Source organism: Lolium rigidum, chromosome 7 (assembly GCF_022539505.1).
Source record: "Lolium rigidum isolate FL_2022 chromosome 7, APGP_CSIRO_Lrig_0.1, whole genome shotgun sequence".
NCBI lineage: Eukaryota > Viridiplantae > Streptophyta > Magnoliopsida > Poales > Poaceae > Lolium > Lolium rigidum.
Genome location: NC_061514.1, coordinates 200,837,802 through 200,858,437, shown reverse-complemented (window position 1 = coordinate 200,858,437; position 20,636 = coordinate 200,837,802). Strand labels below are relative to the sequence as shown.

The 20,636-nt window shown below is 48.2% G+C and overlaps 1 protein-coding gene across 1 annotated transcript; it reads right to left on the bottom strand.

Moving 5' to 3' along the window:
- Positions 1-3,512: 3,512 nt before the first annotated feature.
- On the bottom strand, positions 3,513-4,618 carry LOC124673749 (auxin-responsive protein IAA24-like). The gene is made up of 3 exons (XM_047209790.1): positions 4,316-4,618; positions 3,931-4,221; positions 3,513-3,820 (listed from the first exon to the last, which is right to left on the bottom strand). The coding sequence occupies exons 1-3, from the start codon at positions 4,501-4,503 to the stop codon at positions 3,763-3,765; spliced, it is 537 nt and encodes a 178-aa protein (XP_047065746.1). The 5' UTR covers positions 4,504-4,618; the 3' UTR covers positions 3,513-3,762.
- Positions 4,619-20,636: the final 16,018 nt, after the last annotated feature.

Here is a 20,636-nt window from a genome sequence, read left to right as displayed (position 1 = left end):
GAAGATAGTAACCTGACCTGACCGTGTATCGACTGCTTAGCAGAACCCAGTTAAGCAATGAAATCGTCAAACACGTAGGGGATGCCCGCGCAATGCTAACGGTGCCGGATGGAGCTGCATCCGATCCGATCTGTGTAAAAAGCACTCCGGTTTGACCACAATGGGACAGTCCGTCTCCGTCTCCGAGAAGAGTCTGGCGTTGACATCGATTCCGAAGGATAAGCTGCGCGCGGCCAAAGGCGGAGCTGGCGTTGAGGCACGCACGAGTCCGCTGGAAGAGTAGATCGGTGAGTAATCTTTAGTCCCACACCGCTTCCTTATGTCTGTATGAAGTGGTTCAAATAGTGGCGGATATCATCCGTGATCGCCGAGCCAAGTAGCGATGGTCTGTAACCCTAGCGGGGGCATTAAGGTGGCGGGATCGACTGGGCTTGGGACGCATTGTAGGGGCCGTGTTCCATTACGGTGCACGAATGTGCAGCTTGGCATCGCCCTACGTCGGCGCAGGCCTTCTGGACGCACTCCTGATTCGGCGGGAGTCACGCGCTGCTGGCATGCCGAGCGGCAACGGCACCCGTTCGCTGATGGGTGGAATCGGCTCGGTCCGTGCGGCCTCACCCCCGGCCAGACTGCCAATCCTTTTTGTCTCTCGATCTAGTCTTCATTTTTTTTTATCGTGATCTTGTACTCTCCCTCACTGCAAGAAACCTTCCGATGCTTTACAGTCTCTGTCGCTCTAGGAATTAGCATGATCTTGCGCTCTCTCTGCCTGCCAGTGACACACATTAAGCATCAGGTTGTGCTCCGAACTCCGATTCTTCCTTGTGCTCTTACTGAATATCTGATGCCGGGACTCGAGAGTTATATCCTGCAGTAAGTTCTAGGTCGAATTCGTTGTATTCTCTGGTAATCAGGGTTTTATCTGGGCGATATCAGGTACCTATGGATAAATTGGACAGTGTAGCCAGCAGCTATATATGCTCACCGTCTCATCGGAGAATGTGTTACCTGATCGACAAGCTCATTTCACTTGAATCCACAGAGAGGAAGATAGCCTCCATGCTATCTGATCAACATGCTTACGATGTACTACAATCTACTCCCTCCATGTCATGAAACATGTCGAAGGTTTATCAGAATTATACATCCAAATTTTGATAAACCATCGACATGTTTTGTGGGAGGGAGGGAGTATTTATTTAAGAATAAATTTCCTGATGTTCTCTGAGAAAGCCAACGCGCAGCAGCAGTTAGTACTTTAATAGTAATTGCTCCTTTTTTTATTCCTCATTCAGCTCTGTCTTTTTTGTTCCTAATGATTTATGCTCATATCATTCTGTTCAATTACCCTGCGAAGATCAATCTATGAAATCTGAAGGCATCACTAGTTGCCGACCCTTGTCTAAGATGTGAACTAGTTGGCTATAATTCCAATCATGACCTACCTCACAACGAGTTCTTCCTCATGTTTGCTGATCTCTCCTTAACATATGGATTCATGCTACTTACGTTGTTGGTTAACACTAGATCATCTCTTGTAAAAAAAAAAAACAGGTCCTAATATCTAGTATCAAGCAAACAATTTATAACTAAACTTGTGTTTACCATCGCGTGTTCCTTTTTCATTTTGTTTCCCTTGTTTACTACACACATCAACTAATTCACCATTGCATCCCAAGATTGATTCAGATATCACGTTATATTACTTACTGAATCCTAATAATATGGTAGCAGTCGTCGACTGTCGTTATGTTAAGATTTTTCATTCGGCAGCGTTATAATCTGGGTGCAGGGGAATTCCTGGAAGGTGGGCACCAGCCATATACAGCATCATCATATGTCCTCTGACTGACCCATCGACTCTACAAAGACTCCACAACCTTGCCTTGTGTTATGAGGTAACTGCCTGATACATATGAAGCGAAATCTTCCTCTTAAGTGTCCTTTTGCGTTCAAAATGCTTCAGTAATACTCCCTCCGTTCTTTTTTAATTGACTCGAATTTAGTACAAATTTGTACTAAATCCGAGTCAATTAAAAAGGTACGGAGGGAGTAGTTATTTGTCAAAATAGTTTGGACTAATGGTTTAATCGCCATTCAGCTCTGTTTTCTTTGCCCTCATCAAATGATGTTACCGTGAGCTTAGCATTATGTTCAATTACCCTGTGCGTTCTGAAGGCATAGCTAGTTGCTGAACCTCTTCTAAGATGTGAACTAGTTTGTCATGCTTCCAGTTCTGAAGGCATCACTAGTTACTAAACCTCTGCTAAAATTTGAACTAGTTGGCCATATTCCAGTTCTGAAGATATCACTAGTAGCTCAACCTCTGTTAAGATTTGAACTAGTTGGCCATACTTCTAATGATGACTGTAAACCTAACTGACACACATCAACTATTCACCATTGCATCCCAAGACTAATTCAGTAATCAGGTTATATTAACTTACGGATCCTGATGATATCATAGCAGATTAGCAAACACTTTTACCTCCAAATTTAACTGATTATTTTTCCTACATTCCCTTGTTTACACAGAACAACAATACCACTATTAATTACATCCCAAGACTGATTCAGTGATCACGTTATATTAACTTCTGAATCCTGATGGTAGCAGCTGTCGGCTGTCGTTACGCTGGGATATTTCATCGGGCAGCGTTATTCTGGGTGCAGGCGTATTCCTGGAAGGTGGGCACCAACCATATACAGCATCATCATATGTCCTCTGAATCATCCATCGACTGTCTGCTAGTACAGACTACTACTTATCACACCACTGTCTGCAGCTCTGCACATGAATTGTTCCCCTGAGACAGCATGCGTGGGTTTCTGTGCGGTTTGGATTCTTCCAGTGAGGTTCTGTTCGTTTGTTGGTTGGTTGGTTCATGCCCCTCCTCTGTTTGGCAGTAGACAGGCAGGCAGGTACCTTATCTTTATTGGAGGTTTGCATGTTTGATTGTTCTTTCAGTGGTGTTTGTTTTTCCTTTCCCTTGATGAAAGAAGTGTTTATGTATTTTTTAGTAGCGATAACTTCATGGAAATACAAAGGATATGCTTCTGATGATTGATTTCTGTTTGATGGGTTTGGGCAACGATATCCTTTGATTCTCTTATAGGAGGGTTTAGCATTTCACTGAATTTTGGCTGCCCCCAAAATATTCAGGCTTTCTCTAAAGAATCATCATTTAAATTTTGGGTAAAGTTTCCTGAATTCTGATTCATTTTCAGTGAATAGATTGTAAGGTTCAGGGTTTGGGGTCTCCGTATTTTCAGCGACTTTGGTGCGGCCAGAATTCGATCTAAAATGAAACTGTGGAGATGTTTCTTTCAGATCTGATGAAGAGCAGTAGGAATCAATAGAGAGAAATAGTAACCAAAAAGAAACTAGTACTACATCAAAATGTGATGGGTGCAGGGATGGTAGCCACTCAGATCTTACAAAACAATACTGCTGCCCACAGTTCCATTGTATGAGCACGCAGGAAACAGAGAGAATCTTTTGGATAGAGAAATGAGCAAACTCAAGTCAAATTCCTCTTGTTTTTCTTTTTATTCTTTTCTCGGCCTTGGCTCATACAAAAACTCCCCATACTGAAAGAAGATGGAAAAGATGGGACTATATACACATATTTTTCTTAGATGTTTCAGCCTCTTGGATGCAAGCACAGGCACTGCTGAACCTCTCTGTACAGCCATGGTTCCCGATCGTTGATCCTTTCCCATGTGTCGCAGAGCCTCTGCTAGCTTGTCCCTTGATCATGATCACCTGGCCTCGGACCCCTTCATTATCCTCAGCTTCTTGCAGGAAGAGATGAACATGCTGCAGAGGGAACTCATAATTAGGCGCTTGTCCATGTACACGAAACCAGCAGTTTCTGAAGAATTAACTAAAATCTTATGATCAGATGATGGGGTAAATATGGTACTTACTCCCAGGGCACGTCTCCGACGAGCATGAGATCTCCGTCCTTGTCCTCGTAGGCGACGGCGAGCTGGTCGGCGGCGCCGGAGGCGGGGAAGGGCTTGGCGGTGAAGAGCACGTCCAGCGCGTCTCTGAGCTCCCTGTAGCCCTTGTACAGCCCGAGGTCGACCTTCCTGAGGTACGGCGCCCCATCCATGCTGACCTTCACGAACAGCTGGTCAGCCTTCTTGGCTGCCGCCGCCGCCTGGAAGGTGTTCTTCCTGTACGCCCTCACCGGAGGCCACCCGACAACTTGTGCCCTGAGAACAGTTAACCATGGTCAGTTTAACCATCTCATGGAGTATCACAGATCTCTTCAGGTTCAGGAGTGTTTCTACGTGTGTGGAAGCTTACTTGGCGGGTGTGGTGGTGTCCTGGTCGTCGTCCACGGCGGCCGGGCCGGTCCCCGAGGCCTCGCTGCGGCTGTCGTCGAGAGTGCGCTTGGCCGACGGCCTCTTGGTGTCGCCGCTGCAGCTGGTGGCGCTGCTGCTGCTGCTTCCTGGAGGGCCGAGGCGGAGCTCGGTGGCGCAGTCGAGCTCCATGGATTTGGAAGAGATAACGCCGGTGGTCGAACGAAGAGGAAAAGGATGTGAAGATGAGGATGAAATTGGTGTGGCGAGATGTGGTGTGCCTTTGGTGTTGTGTTCCTTTATAAAGGGGTGGTTGCCGGGAGTCTATCAGACGGGTGGGAATGGGAGGATTTTAAATGGTGGCGCGTAGGCGCATGTCCAGCGGTCGGGGCGGCAGCGGGTCCCGCCGGACAGGTGGGCAGTGGCGGGGCCCGGCCAACATGTGGGCCCGGGTGTTGTTTTGGACGGGGGTCGCGGCGGTGGTGGGAGATTCCTTGCCGGGCCAGGCACGGCTAGGTGGGTGGGTCGGTGGGCTCCGGGGTAGGCAGCCCATGTGTGGCGTGGGGCCCACCTGCCTGTGGAAGACGTACACGTATCGCCGGTGGGTGCGGGTTCTCGCTTGTGTGTGTGCAAAAAGAAATGGTGTGGTGCTCCGTCGAATGATGTTGTGGACAAGGAATTGACGTGAGAAATATACTACTGCTAGTTTATTATTGTTAGAGATGCTTGGTGTTTTCCTACATGCCGACACCCGACTCATTTTTCTACACACTACTAGTACTGTTGTTGGGGATCTCATCTCATCTCATTGGAAGGTGTATGTTCTAAGAGGAAAAAAATCAAATTAAATCATGCCAAATGACATACCCAACAGCCGCGTTCCATTGTTTTTCAATTATTATACTCTGTCCGCTCCATCAAAATTGCTTATATTTATCGAAATTGAATGCATGGAAAAATTATTTAGTTATCTACTACCTCTAATCTGATTTAATCGAACGCGGCCACTACACTGTCTACGTACATGTTCAGAACTAATCCCGCCGCGATTAAATACAACCGGAGAAAGTAGATACATTCAAATTTAACTAAATCTAAGATGATTTTATGGGATGGAGGGAGCAGTAACGACAGCCATCACATCATGGCGATGCAAATCTGAATGCACGATCCATTCTCCGCGCAACTCTAGCTAGCTAGAACCAAAGTCACCCAAATTGTCTTGGCATGCACCACCTTCCCATTTTTTAAAAAGAAAAATGACTCGGAACGGAGCGTCGAAGACAAGTAGCTGCACAAACAACACGAGCTTACAGGTTACAGCTCCTTCCTCTTCTGCGAGAAATGTTAGTATCTTATAGTTACACACGCGTCCAAATCTCAAATTATAAATATGCACACACAGACTCTATTTTATTTAATACATAACACAACGGTTAGTGTTGTTTGTTGTGGGAAGGATCGGAGCATGTAGAATGAACAACGCGGCATTTGGCTTTTCCTTGTTCTAGAACATACGTACACACATACTCACATTAAGCGTTTGGTAGCCTACAGTTGATCAGGGCAGGCCAGGTCTAGAGGAAAACATGGTGATTGGTTGCTTGCATGCCTCTTTTACACAAGCATGAACATTAAAACGTCGCAGAACCAGCAAAAGAAGAACGTCCGAATGGATCGTTTTCATCAGGGCAGGCCAGAGCGATCACACGGTTCCACCTTCTCATGCAACTGTTAAGTTCTCTCTCCTCAAAACTTGTTCATCCTACCCACTATTGATTAGCACAAGCTTCCTTCAAATCAAGACCAGTTCTACACAAAAAGATGTGCGTCGCCGATAGGGTTTAGTTCTGTCCATCGGCACCGAGTTCGTGGATTGTATCTTCTCGTTTTCCTGATCAAACTTGGAGCATTTTCGGACGAATTTCTTCACATTTGTCACACGCGATCAACTGTTCGTAATTTCCTTTCAAAATTTACCTTGATATTGTTGTTTGCCACAACTTTGGTGTTGCAAATTTTTCGATTTAGTGGATGGAAGTTGTGAAATATATGTGTAGCTCTGTACACTTGTACATGACATTGAAGAAGAAGACGAGGAAGAGGAAGATGCAGAAGCGGAAAAGGAAGAGGACGCTCGCTGGCCACCTTGCGACGTCTAGTAGGTGTTGTCGAAGTCGTAGACGCGCGACGAAGGCCGCAAATTCATGCAAACTGTGGGCGAGCGCAACAGTGTGGCCATGTCGCTGGTGTGCATTCGGGCGAGCGTGTGGCGGCGCGGCCGCGTTTCTCGTGAAGGCGAGGTGGCATGCCACCTGCTGCTCGTGGCCAAGGACAGCGACTACAAATTCGTAACAATTGTTGGCGCACTAGGCGGCGCCGCCGCTGTGTTGTTGGCACAACCTCGGGTGAGCACAGGCAACGAAACAACTTACATATGGGCGCGTTTGGTTGCCTTGCCTCTCCTTGGCTCGCATCGGTGCAGTAATTTCAGTCCATTTGGTTACCTGAGCTCACTCGCGTTGTTTCATGGAACGGTTCTTAAAGCACCCTCGGGCCAGACCCTGGAGGAACGCCCAGTTCGGCAGTTCCTAGCGATGCAGGCAAATCTCGTACGCAATACATGCAAAAAAGGAATCTTTAGATGCAACATGTGCAAGTGCTCTTGCTTAAGCTTGAGCTCACTCTCCCTTACACTACTCCATACATTCTCTCTTCAAATCAACACAAACATATATAGTCCGAAATCAAAATAAGATGTACATGAAAAAGATGCGTCTCAATGATATGAATCAATTCGCACAATCGGTTTCGAGTTTCGTTGATCGTAAATTGTCAATTTCGTGTATGAAGTTTTGAGCAAATTTTGCCAAATTCGTCGCATACGCTCAACCGTTTGAAATTTTCTTTGAGGGGTAGGTTCACCTCAACATTCGGCATGACTTTCATGTTGACAGGTTTTTGTTTTGGTGTACATACACGGATAGATAAATGACTCGCTAGTATAGTGTAATGTGTATTTATGTGTGAGTATAGTTTGGAGTACTCTTGGTCAACTTCCCGCTTGCCATCTTCATGGACGACGACATGGTGATGGTATTTGAGAAGTGAGAGGTGATAATCCATGGTAGTGGCGTCATGGTGATGTTCGTCTTCGTGGTCGGCGACGTGGTGATTCTTATATGACCGGCGAGATCAGCGGTGTCATGGTGGTCTTCGTCTTCGTGGTCGACAACATGGTGATACTTGTGATGGACGCGAATAACAGTGTTATGGTGGTGTTCATCTTCGTGGTCGGCGACGTGGTGTTGCTTGTGACCGGCGGTGTCATGGTGGTCTTCGTCTTCGTGGTTTGTGACATGGTGGTGTTTGTGACCGGCGTGAACGACAGTGTCATAGTTCTCTTCATCTTCGTGGTCGGCGACGTGCCATGCTTGTGACCGGCGTGACCGACGGTGTTATGGTGATATTCGTCTTCGTGGTCGGCGACAGCAGCGTGAACTTTTGTGATAGATGAGGAGGTGAGAGGTATGGTGACCATGTGGATAAGAGATGAGGCTAAAGGTAGGCTCGTATGAAATCAAACACACTGAGCCTTACGTTTCTGCTGGCCCAAAAAACTTCGGCTCAGGCGACCAAACAACGTACCAAATCTTCGCCGTGGCCCATCTGAAACGGGATCTGAAATTATTTTCATTGCGTTAGTGATGTAAAAATCCGGCTCAAGTAACCAAACGCGCCCTATGATTCTCTACCCGTGCAAACAATGACGAAGCAGGCTACCAAACAACTTGTCGATTTTGCAAAATCCATGTCTTTATCCGTTCTAGCTCAACTGGGCAGTGCTGAGGCCGAAAACCATGCTAGCTAACAATCAGGCTCAGAGCAACGCGACAAGAGGTGATTAGGGCGGGGCAAACACGCGAACATGGAGACGAATTGCGGCACTAATCAAGGCTGTCCCTAATTTGTCCCCTGCCTGGTGGCCCACGCTACGTGCGTGCGAGCGAGCGTGCACACATGAAGGCAGCTACTCCAGCTAGCGAGCATGGATGGCTGATGATGGGTGCATATTCATGGAGAAGGCTAGTGTAGCTGTCACACGCGGCGTGTGGTGTGGGCCGATCGATCGTGTCGACCCGTCTCGCTGTCGGTCCATCACAAGGCCTGGCCTCACGGGGCCGGCGGGGGTCGCCATTAGCCAAGCAACCGCGCTTGCTTTCCGAAAAGACGAGACACCATGATAGTGGCCGAGAAAGCCACCGGTCGGTCCTCCATCCATCCATCCATCGACTGGTGCAGTAGCTAGCTAGCGATGGGTGACACGGCCGGTCGACCTAGCTCACCTGCCTAGCTGTATAGTCTCCGTACGCTGTCGGTCTGGAGCGAGCGCGACGGCAGCTTGGCCCAAAGTAAAGCGCGCCTTGTCTATTCCTCTTCTTAATTTCACCGTCCGTCAGATCAGTGTGGGTCTGGAGATTCTTTTTCCGCGACTCAAATTGTCGATCAGTGCGAATGTCCGCGGCGAACCATTTCGGGTGTAAATTTCAGTCCCGCGAATGCCTCTCGGTAAACTGTCCAGTCACTTTGCATGGGGCTACTCGCTTGGCGCAGACTAATTTTTGTCCGCACAAACGTAAACAGTTTTTTTTGTCCGTTTCTACCGGGCCGCTAGAGATGCCTAGCGCCTCGATCCATTTTGGACACCGAATGTGTCTGTTTCGGTTCGTTCGTGGTGGCCCATGGACCGGCTGGAGGCTCATGTTTGTTTGCGCGTGGCAGTGCATTCAACTACTACCCATTTTGGTCCGCATTTTAGATAATCCAATTATACAGAAAAATAGCTAATAATCCAAATTTTGCTAAAATGATAGCAAATTAAGTAGCACTACAAGGTAGTTCAAAGTTCAAAAAGGATGGAACACAAATGGAAGTGTGATCAAATGAATCACAAATCTCTATCAAGGATTTTCTTCTTCTTCAACCATGCTCGCTGAGTAGGATTCATGTTGTCGGTCACATGGATAGCCATGATCTTTGCCTCCTCGGTGAGTAGGGCAGCCTCTAATTCCTTTTGCTTGTTATGAGCATTGATCTCTTAAATTTTGAGCTTCTTGTGTTGTATATCGTAGTAGCTCTTCAGGGCCTAACCTTTTTTCCGACTCTTTCTCATGTGTCTATTCTCACTTGACACCTCCTTATCGGTTAGAAGTGCCTTGATCGTCTCCATGCCTGCTTGCGACGAAGCCTCGCGCTTTGCATCCACATTGGAGTTGGTACATCCTCTTGGCATCTTTGATGCACTAGACGCACTCGGGGCAGCATCGAGATCGATGATATTGGATTTTGCCCCTCCGTTGGTGGACTGGGACGCATAGAGGTCTTACCACTTGGGGAAATCCTAGATTGTCATCCAACAATGGACCGGTGTGAAGCTCTTCATTGGTTGGCAACCTTGAAGTGGCCCAAAGTTTGAAATGTCTAATGCCACTATGTTTCCACATCTTCATCGTGTCATAGAAAGCGTTGAACTAGGTGCATTGCTCTTGAATCAACGTCCACCTTTCTGTGAGAGAGTCCTCACTGCGATCACTCTGAAACTGGTGATCACCCAAGTGCTTGTGCCTCATGAAAGTAGTTGAAAATCTTCCTCCAAAATGTTCCTCCCTCCTGTTGGGCACCACAAATTGCATATTTTTCTATTTCCATCTAAGCCTCGGAGAGACACACGTCCTCGAGTTTTGTGCATCCACCGGTTCTTTTGGACCCTCACGTGGCTTGGGGAACGAGCTCGTCATCGAACAATTGCTTTTCTTCAATATCTACCGAACTTGTTTATGTTCCAACTTAGGTTGCATGTTGGGTCCCGGTGTTGCCCCTTTCATTGATCATGGCCTCCATGGTGGCGTCCCTTACCTGCTCTTCAGTGAAGAAGCTTCACCGGACGGAGAGCTTGAATAGAGCAAAATGGAGCTGCGCGCGAGATTTAGCGGTGAGGCGGGGCGGTGTAAAACATGCGTCCTGAATCGGTGGGACGTGAAGGAATTCCTCCCGTGGGATTTTTGCCGACAAACACCAGCTCCCCCCGTTCCTCCTTCGCACGATCCTAACGTGAATTTGTCCTAGCGAGATTAAGAAAAGGTTGGCTACACGAAACCCTCCAAACCAACGATTTGCGATTTACTTCTCCCTTGAGCCGGTAAACGGGCATATAGGAACCAATCACCTCGCACAAACGAGAAGACTGTGGGAGATGGCACAAAACAAAACGCTGAAAAGGAAGAGAGCAAATTCGCCAAAAGAAAAACTACAAAGAGATCGATGGCAACCTCCAGCGGCGCGACGTAAATGGACGCTGAGCGACCGTTTTCGTCCGCAGTGACCGGAAATGCGTCTGGGTCCTGCTCCAGCGGGGCGACGCAAAATAACCGGGCCGTCCGCGGAGACGCAAACCTGGCCCAAATATGCGCCAGGTTTGCATCTCCGCGGATGCTCGGCGCGGACGCGCCGAGCATCCTCCATTTCTTTCCCGGTCCCACAAGTCAGGGACAGCGAAATCGACCGCTTCGCTTTGCTTCTTTTTCCCCTTCTTTGCTGCCCTAGTGCGACGCCACCACCCCAACCCCACCCGTCGCCGTCCCGCCGCAGCGCCGCAGTACTCGCCGTCGGCTCCCTTGTCGCCGCGCGGGAGAGCAGGACCGTACTCGCGGTTGGCTCCGGCGCGTATTTGCCGGCTGTTTTGGGGCCAAACGTTGCCGGTTCCGCCGCCCTTCCGCGCCGCCCACGACCTGTTCGGTCAATTGCGCTGGTAGGTTTCTTCCCCTTTTTGTAGGCGCTATTTGTGCGCGGCCATTGATCAACAGTTCGTACCCACGCAGATGGACATGTGGCATATAGTGGAGAAGTTCCGCGCGGAAGTCGTTGACTCCTCTTCCGACGAGGAGTCCGATCAGTCGACGCAGACATTGGCAACTACTGCGGCCTCCATGATCCACGAGTTCACCTCAAACCCGGGATCGGAGCACCGGGGCTCTGTGAAAAAGTGTTCCGGTGTCGGTACAGGATGTCAAGGGGACCTGTTCTTGGTCATTCTACGGGGCGTCAGAAATATGCCCCAGGTTTTGTCGAGCCGTGATTGCCGTGTTCGGAGAGCATTACTGTAGGGAGCCAACTGTTGAGGATACAAGACGGCTCCTGTCTATCAACGAGTCTAGAGGGTTCCCAAGAATGATTGGCAGCATAGATTGCATGCACTGGGAGTGGAAAAACTATCCATTTGGATAGCAGGGTCAGTACAACGGGCATGAGGAGGGACGGACTGTCATTTTTGAAGCTGTCATATCTCAAGATTTATGGATTTGACATTCATTCTTTGGCATGGCCGGTTCCAACAATGACATCAATGTGTTGCACCGATCACCAGTTTTCAACAGGCTCATGCAAGGCAAAGCTTCCCGGGTGAGCTACGAGATCAACGGAAATGAATACGACAAGCCATATTATCTTGCTAATGGCATCTACCCTGACTGGGCTACACTGGTGAAGACTGTCCGTAATCCAAACTCAGAGAAGACGAGGAGGTTTGCCAAGATGCAAGAGGCTTGCATGAAAGATGTGGAGCACGGATTTGGTGTGCTCCAAGCTCGGTGGGCAATTGTCCGTCACCCGGCAAGAACATGGTCGCTGAAGACCATGCATGAGGTGATGACATGCTGCGTGATCATGCACAACATGATCGTTGAGAACGAGCGTCCTGGTGGCCGCAATGAGAACCACTGGGGGACTTCCAAGGTGAGATAGTTGCGTCACTCCCTGGGATTTATCTTGGGAGGACTATCTGCATATGAATGTAGAAGTCACTAACGAGAACGTCTGCAAACAGCTGCAGACGAATCTGATTGAGCGTCAGTGGACATTGGCTGGCCATGAAGATCATGCCTAGAGGAATACTATCTTATTTTCATGTAGACTTTTCAAAATTTGAATGTAATAACTATGACTTCGTTAAATTCTTTATTTTATTGTTTGGAAACTTCATAATTGATGCAAACGCGGAAATGCGTCGAGCCGCTGGAGCCACCCCTAGACGCAAACGGACGCGCGGATAAAAACAGTTTGTCTCGCATCCACCATGCGACGCAAACGGACGCTAGCAGACACCGAAATGTGTCGGACCGCTGGAGATGCCCTCACGTCCGTGGTGTGCCCTGGGCCCTGGCTACATGTACCCGCCGGCCGGTCGCTCCATGCGTGTAGAGCTGGACTAGCCCCCCGACATAGGACGAGCAGTCGCACGTGCGTGCAGTGGCACACGCGCAGCCCTTCCAAATAGACCGTACGTACAGATCGGCAGCAAATTATGAGAAACGTCGCAAATCGGGCACACATCACGATCGATCGCCCAACTGCACTATGCGATGCGCGCTCTCTCGTGGCCTCCGGCTGCCGGGGCGGCGGAGCGGCTAGACAGCCTGTCATCAGTCGCTGTTTGTAGTTCATGACCGTGGCAGCAACCATCTCGATCGTGTACTGCCGTGGCTATTGTACGCACAATCCTGCTCGCTTCCCCTAACGCATGCAGGACACCGTTTTGGTTAGTCTCAACTCTCAAGCCTCCATCAGTCCGCAATAAGAAGAAGAAAAGCTGTGTATAGCGTATTACCGGATCCACATCCACGTACGCAAGTATTGAAAGAGTGCAAGATCACGAAATCTGAATAGGAGTGCACGCACGCGTCAGAGATCGAGTGAATCACAATAATACTATCTCGTGAAACTGTTGCTGGGCCTTGTAGGCTCATAGCGAATAAAAATTTGGAAATTCCCGTTGCCCCAATTATTCTACCCTAGCTGGGTTTAAAGTTTAGTTCTACATTATTGCTAGTTAGGAGATAGTTTGGCAGTTTATAAGGTGAGCTTTTTTCTACTTTCACTAGGGTGTGAGAAAGGAAGAATCACTTGTGCAATCCTCGTTCTTCGCCATCCGCCTCATCATGGCGCAGGAATGAGCCGAGATCATACACACACATGTTGTTTATATTTTTACTATTCAGGAAATTACACGTTCGTTAAACGCGTTATGAGTCATTAACGAACGCGTTATGAGTTGTTTATAGGTTTCTAGGTTGTGAGCTTGTGTTGATTTGGACGTGGGCTACACACTCACGACCTACTCAGCCTGCACCATATACCCTCAAACGTGAACCCTAACTGGAACACTACATGAAATTACATGCCTCCAGAATCTACCCACTCACGTATTTCGGTGTACATCGAAGGACGGATCCCTGCCTCTCGTAGACCTGTACGGGTGAGGGGTGATCAGATTTTTTGGGGAGCGCTAGGGTGCGACTAATGGCATCATCACGTCCTCCGATGACAACTTCTACCTGGACATTGACAACCTCTTCGGCGATATGGGCGACAACACCGAGACGAAGCCGCGGCTCAAGTTGCACTGTATGTAACCCTATCTTCTCTCTTTCAGATCTATACATATAGCTTTTTGTTCTAGTGTTTGGAGTGAATGTGGTCGGTTTATCATGTTTAGATATAATTTGTTCAACTATTCTGTTAGTCTGCATGATTGATTTAGTTATTATTTTTATGATTATGATTTCCTTACGTTTTATTCGAATTAAAATTTGTTATTATTTGCTTATTTAATAAAAAGAAACTTCCGCACTAACTAGGAGTACACACGCCTACGGCTGACTGTCGATTGGCCAGTTTACAACTGGAAGAGGCGGACAAAGGAACTGGTTTGCTTGCGAAAGGTCAAATTCTGTGTAGCCTTGTTTCCGACAAAAAGGAAATGGGACGTTCCTTCTCGCTTTCTTCCTGTCAACCACGTCCTGGATTGTGCGTGGGCTTCCTGGGTTCCGACTGCCTTAACGTGCATATAAAATACTCCGTCTAGCTTTAAGTTGACTGTTGACGCGCACGATTTGCAATTGCGAGAGCGAGAGGGATAGAGGGGTATGACCGGCCGTGGCGGTGCCCAACGACAGGTTTGGTTTGGCTAGCTCATCGGTCGACCGCATAGCTTTCGGATCCGACTTTCAGCGACCAGCTTAGTGGATTTGACCAAAAATAATTGACATATTCCCAGTTACAGTAGTAATTGCTAAGAGTGTCTCAGCCCCGGTCGATCTGGAGTAGAGGTGAGAGTTTGCCAAGCGAACGTACGGTGTAGCCCACCGACGATACGAAAGGCTACCGTTCGAGCGGGACAATGCAAACATACCTAGGCGGCGGATAGGGTGCACCGGCTTAGCGGCGCGATTCAAACGGATCAATCGTCTCGGCAACATCCTATTTTCAACCCAAAATTAGGCTGAAAAATGGTGTATATAGCTCCTTCTTTTGTCCTTTTCGAACCACCGTTTCGTTAGTGACACAAACCAGCCCATCTCCGAATTGACCCCTTTTCTCTCCGCCACCGCCTACGACGTTCGTTGTCGATGATGAACCCGCCTGCTTTGGCCGATGCTTGCCGGAGGCCAGTCCTCTTGCCGGCGTTGTTTGTATGCACTTGCCGCCGCCGGAGGTGCTCGATACCTGCAGCTGTCCCCGCCTTCGTCCCGTGTCTTCCTTCCAGTTGCCACCGCCACATCAGTCCACGCTATCACTAGGGGTAGGTTGCCTTTTGCTGTTGTTCCTCTAGGGTACAACAGAACAACTCGACTTCGCCGGTCTTAGGCTCAGGCGCGCAAGCGAACCGCAGCGCCCAGAACCTATTCGGCCATTTGCACGGACGAAATTGAGGTACGAACTCGGCCTCTATTTTGATGCCGACTTGCGCCGGCATAGACATTGATCTAGAGACCACGATATGACCATTGTTCTTATGTTGTACATAGATGGGCAGTAGCCCGGTCGAGGTTTCCTACAATCATTTCATCAACACATTTTTGGATGACGTGTGTGGCGGTAATATTGATGTTACCCTAACCCTAACCCTGACGTATGTGCCAAAGTCCAATGGTAATACCGTTGTTGTTTATTTGATGGTAAACTATTTTAATTTATTTGACCGTAGTTTTTTACTTTTGTATTATGTTAAAATAGCCAAAATAAGCTAAATGGAAACATATATGCAAAATTATTAACAGCACGAATCGAATGGGGTGTCCCGCTAAATATACCTCCACTTCAACTGGGTCAAAGAAGAACACGGACCACTGGTCTATCTGCGGGCTAACCTAAATGTACACCTTTGATGTACGTTTCAGTGAGCCAGCTTGAGGTTTGATTTTGTGGCCTCAGGGCATCTCAAGCGGCGCGACGCAAATGGTCGTTTTCGTTCGCCGTGACCGGAAATGCGTCTGGCACCCTCTCCAGCGAGGCGACGCAAAGTGACCGGGCCGTCCGCGGAGACGCAAACCTGGCCCAAATATGCGCCTCGGATGCGTCTCCGCGGACACTGCGCGGACGCCGAAAGTGTCCGCTCGTATCCGGCGGACGTTTCGTCGGGCCCGCATGGCAGCGACCCTGCGTCGATGCGTCTTCTCAAACGCGCCGCTGCGTCGCTTCGGCAGTCTGCGCCACGTTAATGGCGATGCCTCGGCTGCCGAGCGGCCGCAGCCCACCTCCGCCAACCACGTTAATGGCGTCGCCACGCGTCCCGCGGCCACCGCATGCCTCCGGCCTATATAAAGGGGCCGCGCCTTCTTCTACCTCATCCACTCCTCCATAGAAACCCTAGCCGCCACAAAGCTCCAGCGTTCCGCCGCCTAGGTGTTCCTGCGACGCGGCCCGGCCCCGCGAGGAAGACCATGGCGGGTCCCGGTGGCCGGCGAGGCGGTCGAGGCCGCGGCCCTGGACGGCCCGGGGACCGGGCGAGGGCCGCCGTGGTGGAGCAGCCTACGGCCCCACGCTCGCCGTCGCTGCGCCCTCTTCGTCTTCCTCCGACGTGGAGGGACGCCGCTCCGAGTTCCTCCTCCGCATCGACGACGACCCGCTCGGCATCAAGCGTCTCCCGGACAAGTTCGCCGAGTTCGTCGACGACGTCGAGCCGGCGCATTTGCGGCTACGGGAGGCCGGCCGCAACTACGCCGCCGGGCCGTGGAGGTCCCGTTCGATGGGCGAGGGCAAGATGTACTTGCACACCGGGCGGGGCAAGTTCGCCCGTGACTTCGGCGCTCGAGCCCGGCTGCCGGCTCACCTCCTCTACGAGGGAGACGGTGAGATGGTCATCAAGGTCTTCGACGACACGGCCTGCCGCAGGCACTACCACACCGACGAATCCGAGTCGGACTCCGATAGTTAGAACGTAGAGTGTTCTTTCTTCGCAGCGAATCTGGCTACGGGCCAGACGAAGCCAGTAGTGGAAGGTTTATGTCTGTTCGTCATCGGTAGAACCAACAAGGGCACCGTCAATCCTCCCGCTGGATTTTCCAGTTTGGGTGACTGGGTGTGCCCTCGAATATTCTTTCTTGGCAGCGAACATACGGAAATCAACACAACTGGTTTCTATTTTTAAAATATTTATATTTGTGTCCACCATGGTGCAAACTATGTATTAGTTTGTGTAAACCATGTTCCAAACTATGTATTCGTTTGTGTAAAATAATCTTCCAATTTGTAATATTTGGAAGTATGTTGAAATGAAAAAGAGAAAAAAAAATGCGTCGGGCCGCTGGAGCCAACCCCAGACGCAAATGGACACGCGGACGAAAACAGTCATTTCAACGTCCGCTGCGCGACGCAAACGGACGCGCGCGGACACTAAAATGCGTCGCGCCGCTGGAGATGCCCTCACGAGTCACGAGCCCGACATAGGCCACCTTCTCTGCGTTAGGTCGCCGCTGCTGTGCTCCTCAGGAGGTAGGGATTGTTGGATGGAAGCTACCGGTTAGCTTCTTGCTTTCTTCACTCATGTCTCCCCCTAGCCTTCTACTTCTAGGTAGGTCCCGACTAGTTGCGCATCGGCCTCGCACTAGGTAGGCCGCCGCCGTCTGCATTTCCGTGGTTTCCAATCGAGTTCCCAGGAGCAAATTTTACGAGCATTTCGCGCACACGAGTGCTCAGTGCGCGACCGACAGCAGAGTTGACGACGCGCTGTGGAAGAAGTGAACAGAGATGGGAAGGAGTCGCGGTCGTGGCGGTGGCAGGGACGGCGCCGAGTCGCCGACAAGGTTCGGCTGGGCTGGCTGATGGTTCAACCGCGCGTAGCTTCCACCTCCCGGGGAACAAAAGAAAAGAAAAGTCTGGTTCTGGTTCTGGTGAAAGCTACCGCGTACGTACGTGCGGTGCGAACATGCGCGCGCAGGATAGGGATGTGTGTGATACTGTGATGAGGTCCATGTATATTTTGCGCGGTTATTGGGGCGCTGAAACGACGCGGCCCGGCCGAACGGCCAGGGCTAGTTTCTTGATGAACATCCCCAAAAAATGGAGCATGGCTTGCTCCTTCACATCGTGTTTGCAGATTTTAAGTGCAAGGACTGACGTCCAATGGTTTTTGTAGCGTTCATGTATCGTTTTTAATTTAGTATTAATATAGAGTGCAGCATATGTTCCTCTCTTGATATAGTAGGGTCTTTTAACTGGAAGGATGTCATGAAGTAATCTTGAGAAGTTCAACGGCTTAAGTATTCGGTTTTCCGTTTTCCTAGCTATGAACTAGGTTAGTGCTCATCCAATTCCTACACCGTCTGATTGCATCGTGGTTCATGCATATGATTTGTCAGTTAGATTGCAAGTGGAGATGCAGTTAAGCAAAATGCTTCCGACCGTTAGATTCGCTCAGTGAATCAGTTGCAACTGAAATTTGATCACCATACCGTGTTGCAATCTCCCTGAATCTTATTCCGCAATGCTATCGATATAGCTTGCCATATTGTTTCCTATTTCACGACATAGCAGGAACAATTTCTTGTTCGCATTTGATAGCAGAAATTGATTCGAGAGAGATTCATTCTCGAGATTGATACCTACAGCTGACGATATATGATCTCCATTTGTTCAAGTGATGTTCCCAGGGAGCCATCATCCCCTGGAAAGAGTGGAAGCATCCGATTTATGTTGAAGACTCTCCGGAAATCGGAATTCAAGGTTCTTGTTTTTTACCAAATGCTTTAGACTAATCACAATGGGAAGTATCATACACTAGTGTCATGCATATGATACAAGTTTATGATACTACCCTCACAATGCATAGTATCATAAGATAGTACTCCCTCCGTCCCAAAATGTAAGGCGTCTAGGAATTGGTCAAAAGTCAAACCTTACAAACTTTGATCAAATATTTAGAACAAAATATTTACATCTACAATATCAAATTGACATATTAAAAAATATACTTTAGGGTGAATCTATTGATAATGATTTAGTATTGTAAATATTTATATTTTTGTGTATAAATTTGGTTAAACTTTAAAAAACATTGACTTTTAACTAATCCTTAGACGCCTTATATTTTGGGACGGAGGGAGTATCATAGTATCATTATATTTAATGTTTTGTAGAATCTCAATGCAAATTTGTGTATATGATGTGTTTGCCATTAAGTTTTTTAGTTTTATGTGCAATGATACGGTATCATATTATAATACCACTCTCATCTCTCAGCTCATTAATTGGTGCGCCACATCAGATTTTTGCCAACATTGCATGCATGATACTACTTATGATACTCCCAATTGTGGCTAGTCTTAATGATAAGCACCGTTTCATTTCTTACTTCGAGAAACTGAATCCTGGTCTGATTGATAAGTATAGGCTATGTATCAATATATGTTCAATGATCCAAACTATATTCAATATGTTCTCACAAGAAAAAGGATGTTTACCAACTAGTTTCCTCATCAATTGATGCAAAGGCAGGGACGATACTCCCATTTCTGAAGAAAAAAAACTAGTTTCCTAGTTCACTTATTAATTTATATAAACAGTTGAACAAACGTGCCCTTTAGTTCACTTTAATTTTTAATTTACACGTGCAACTTTAATTTTTCTTAGCATGATACTTTCACGTAGATTCTTTTATGTATGGTTCCACGCTAATATCACCATGCCATACTCAAGAGAACACAATCGTAAGTTCGTAACTAAATTTCTGGGCCTCCATTTGGTGAACCCTTCCAGCTGTCAAAAGGTAATGGCATTATAATGTTGTCTGTGCTCAGGCGTACCATCCATGTGGACAGTGCATGCAAGATCACAAACGTACACGTCATCTCCATTTGCTTGAAAACATAGGAGTCCATTTTCCTTCTTCATCCAGAAACAATTATCCCCTCACAGCTAGCTGAAATCCTCTACAAGATCATTGCCTCGGCATCACAAATTGCTTCCGATGGCGAAGTGATCATACTTTCCTGTGATCAATTTTACAAGCATCTAACAAAGAGAACTCACAATTAATTATTGACGGACAAAGATTTCCAAAGCATATGTAATGTACCTGTCACAGGCCCTAGCTATAGTCAAAGTCATCCCTAGCTGAAATCTGAATCAATCCACCACTTGCCTGCACATTAAGGCATTTTCAATAGTTAGGGAAACTATCCAATGGCACATCTTAACAACAAAAGAAAACATACATCTATTTTTTCTTCCGAGAACTCTCAGGAGGTCTGCGTGCCTATATATTAAGGTAGAAGAGAGTTGTTTCACAAATCATCGGCGCCACAAGCGGTACCGGCTGAACTCCACCCCTAGCACTCTTCAGGAATAACTCTTACTAACCCACCTCCACCTACAAGTTGCCAGTCCCTACACATAACCTTTATCTTTTCATTTACAAGCCAAACACACTGCTATTTCGTTCCAACCAAATTAAGCGCAACGTGCAGAGTAACACTGAGTTGTAGCATGAGCAGAGGTTCGCGGGAATCTCTGTTGGCAATTGGACCACCACTCAAGAAGGCTGTCACTCACCACCGGCATGAAGTGTTGACACCCGATCCAACCCAGCATGTAGAACCAAACTTCTCACGCCAAGGGGCACTGAATCAGTAGGTGTTCAATATCCTCCATGGCTTGGGTGCAAAGAGGACAGGCTGGTTGGTGCGGGAGGCCATGCCTCGCTAAACAATCTGATGTCCAGCAGTGATTTCTTCGTGCAAACTAAGCAAAGAACTTGAATTTCAGAGGAACCCATGGTTTCCAAACCAGAGATGACCAGCCACAGTCTTCCTTCAAAGGCGATTTTGTATGCAGAACTGCAAGAATGGCATCCGGACGCAGTCCATTTCCAAAAATCCACTTGTCAAATCCCTGTTCGAGTGGAGGGGTGGCTTCAATTGCTCTCCATAGAGTCAGGAATTGCAAGAGAGCAGGGACGGAGAGATACTCCAAAAGATCCTTCGTCCATCACC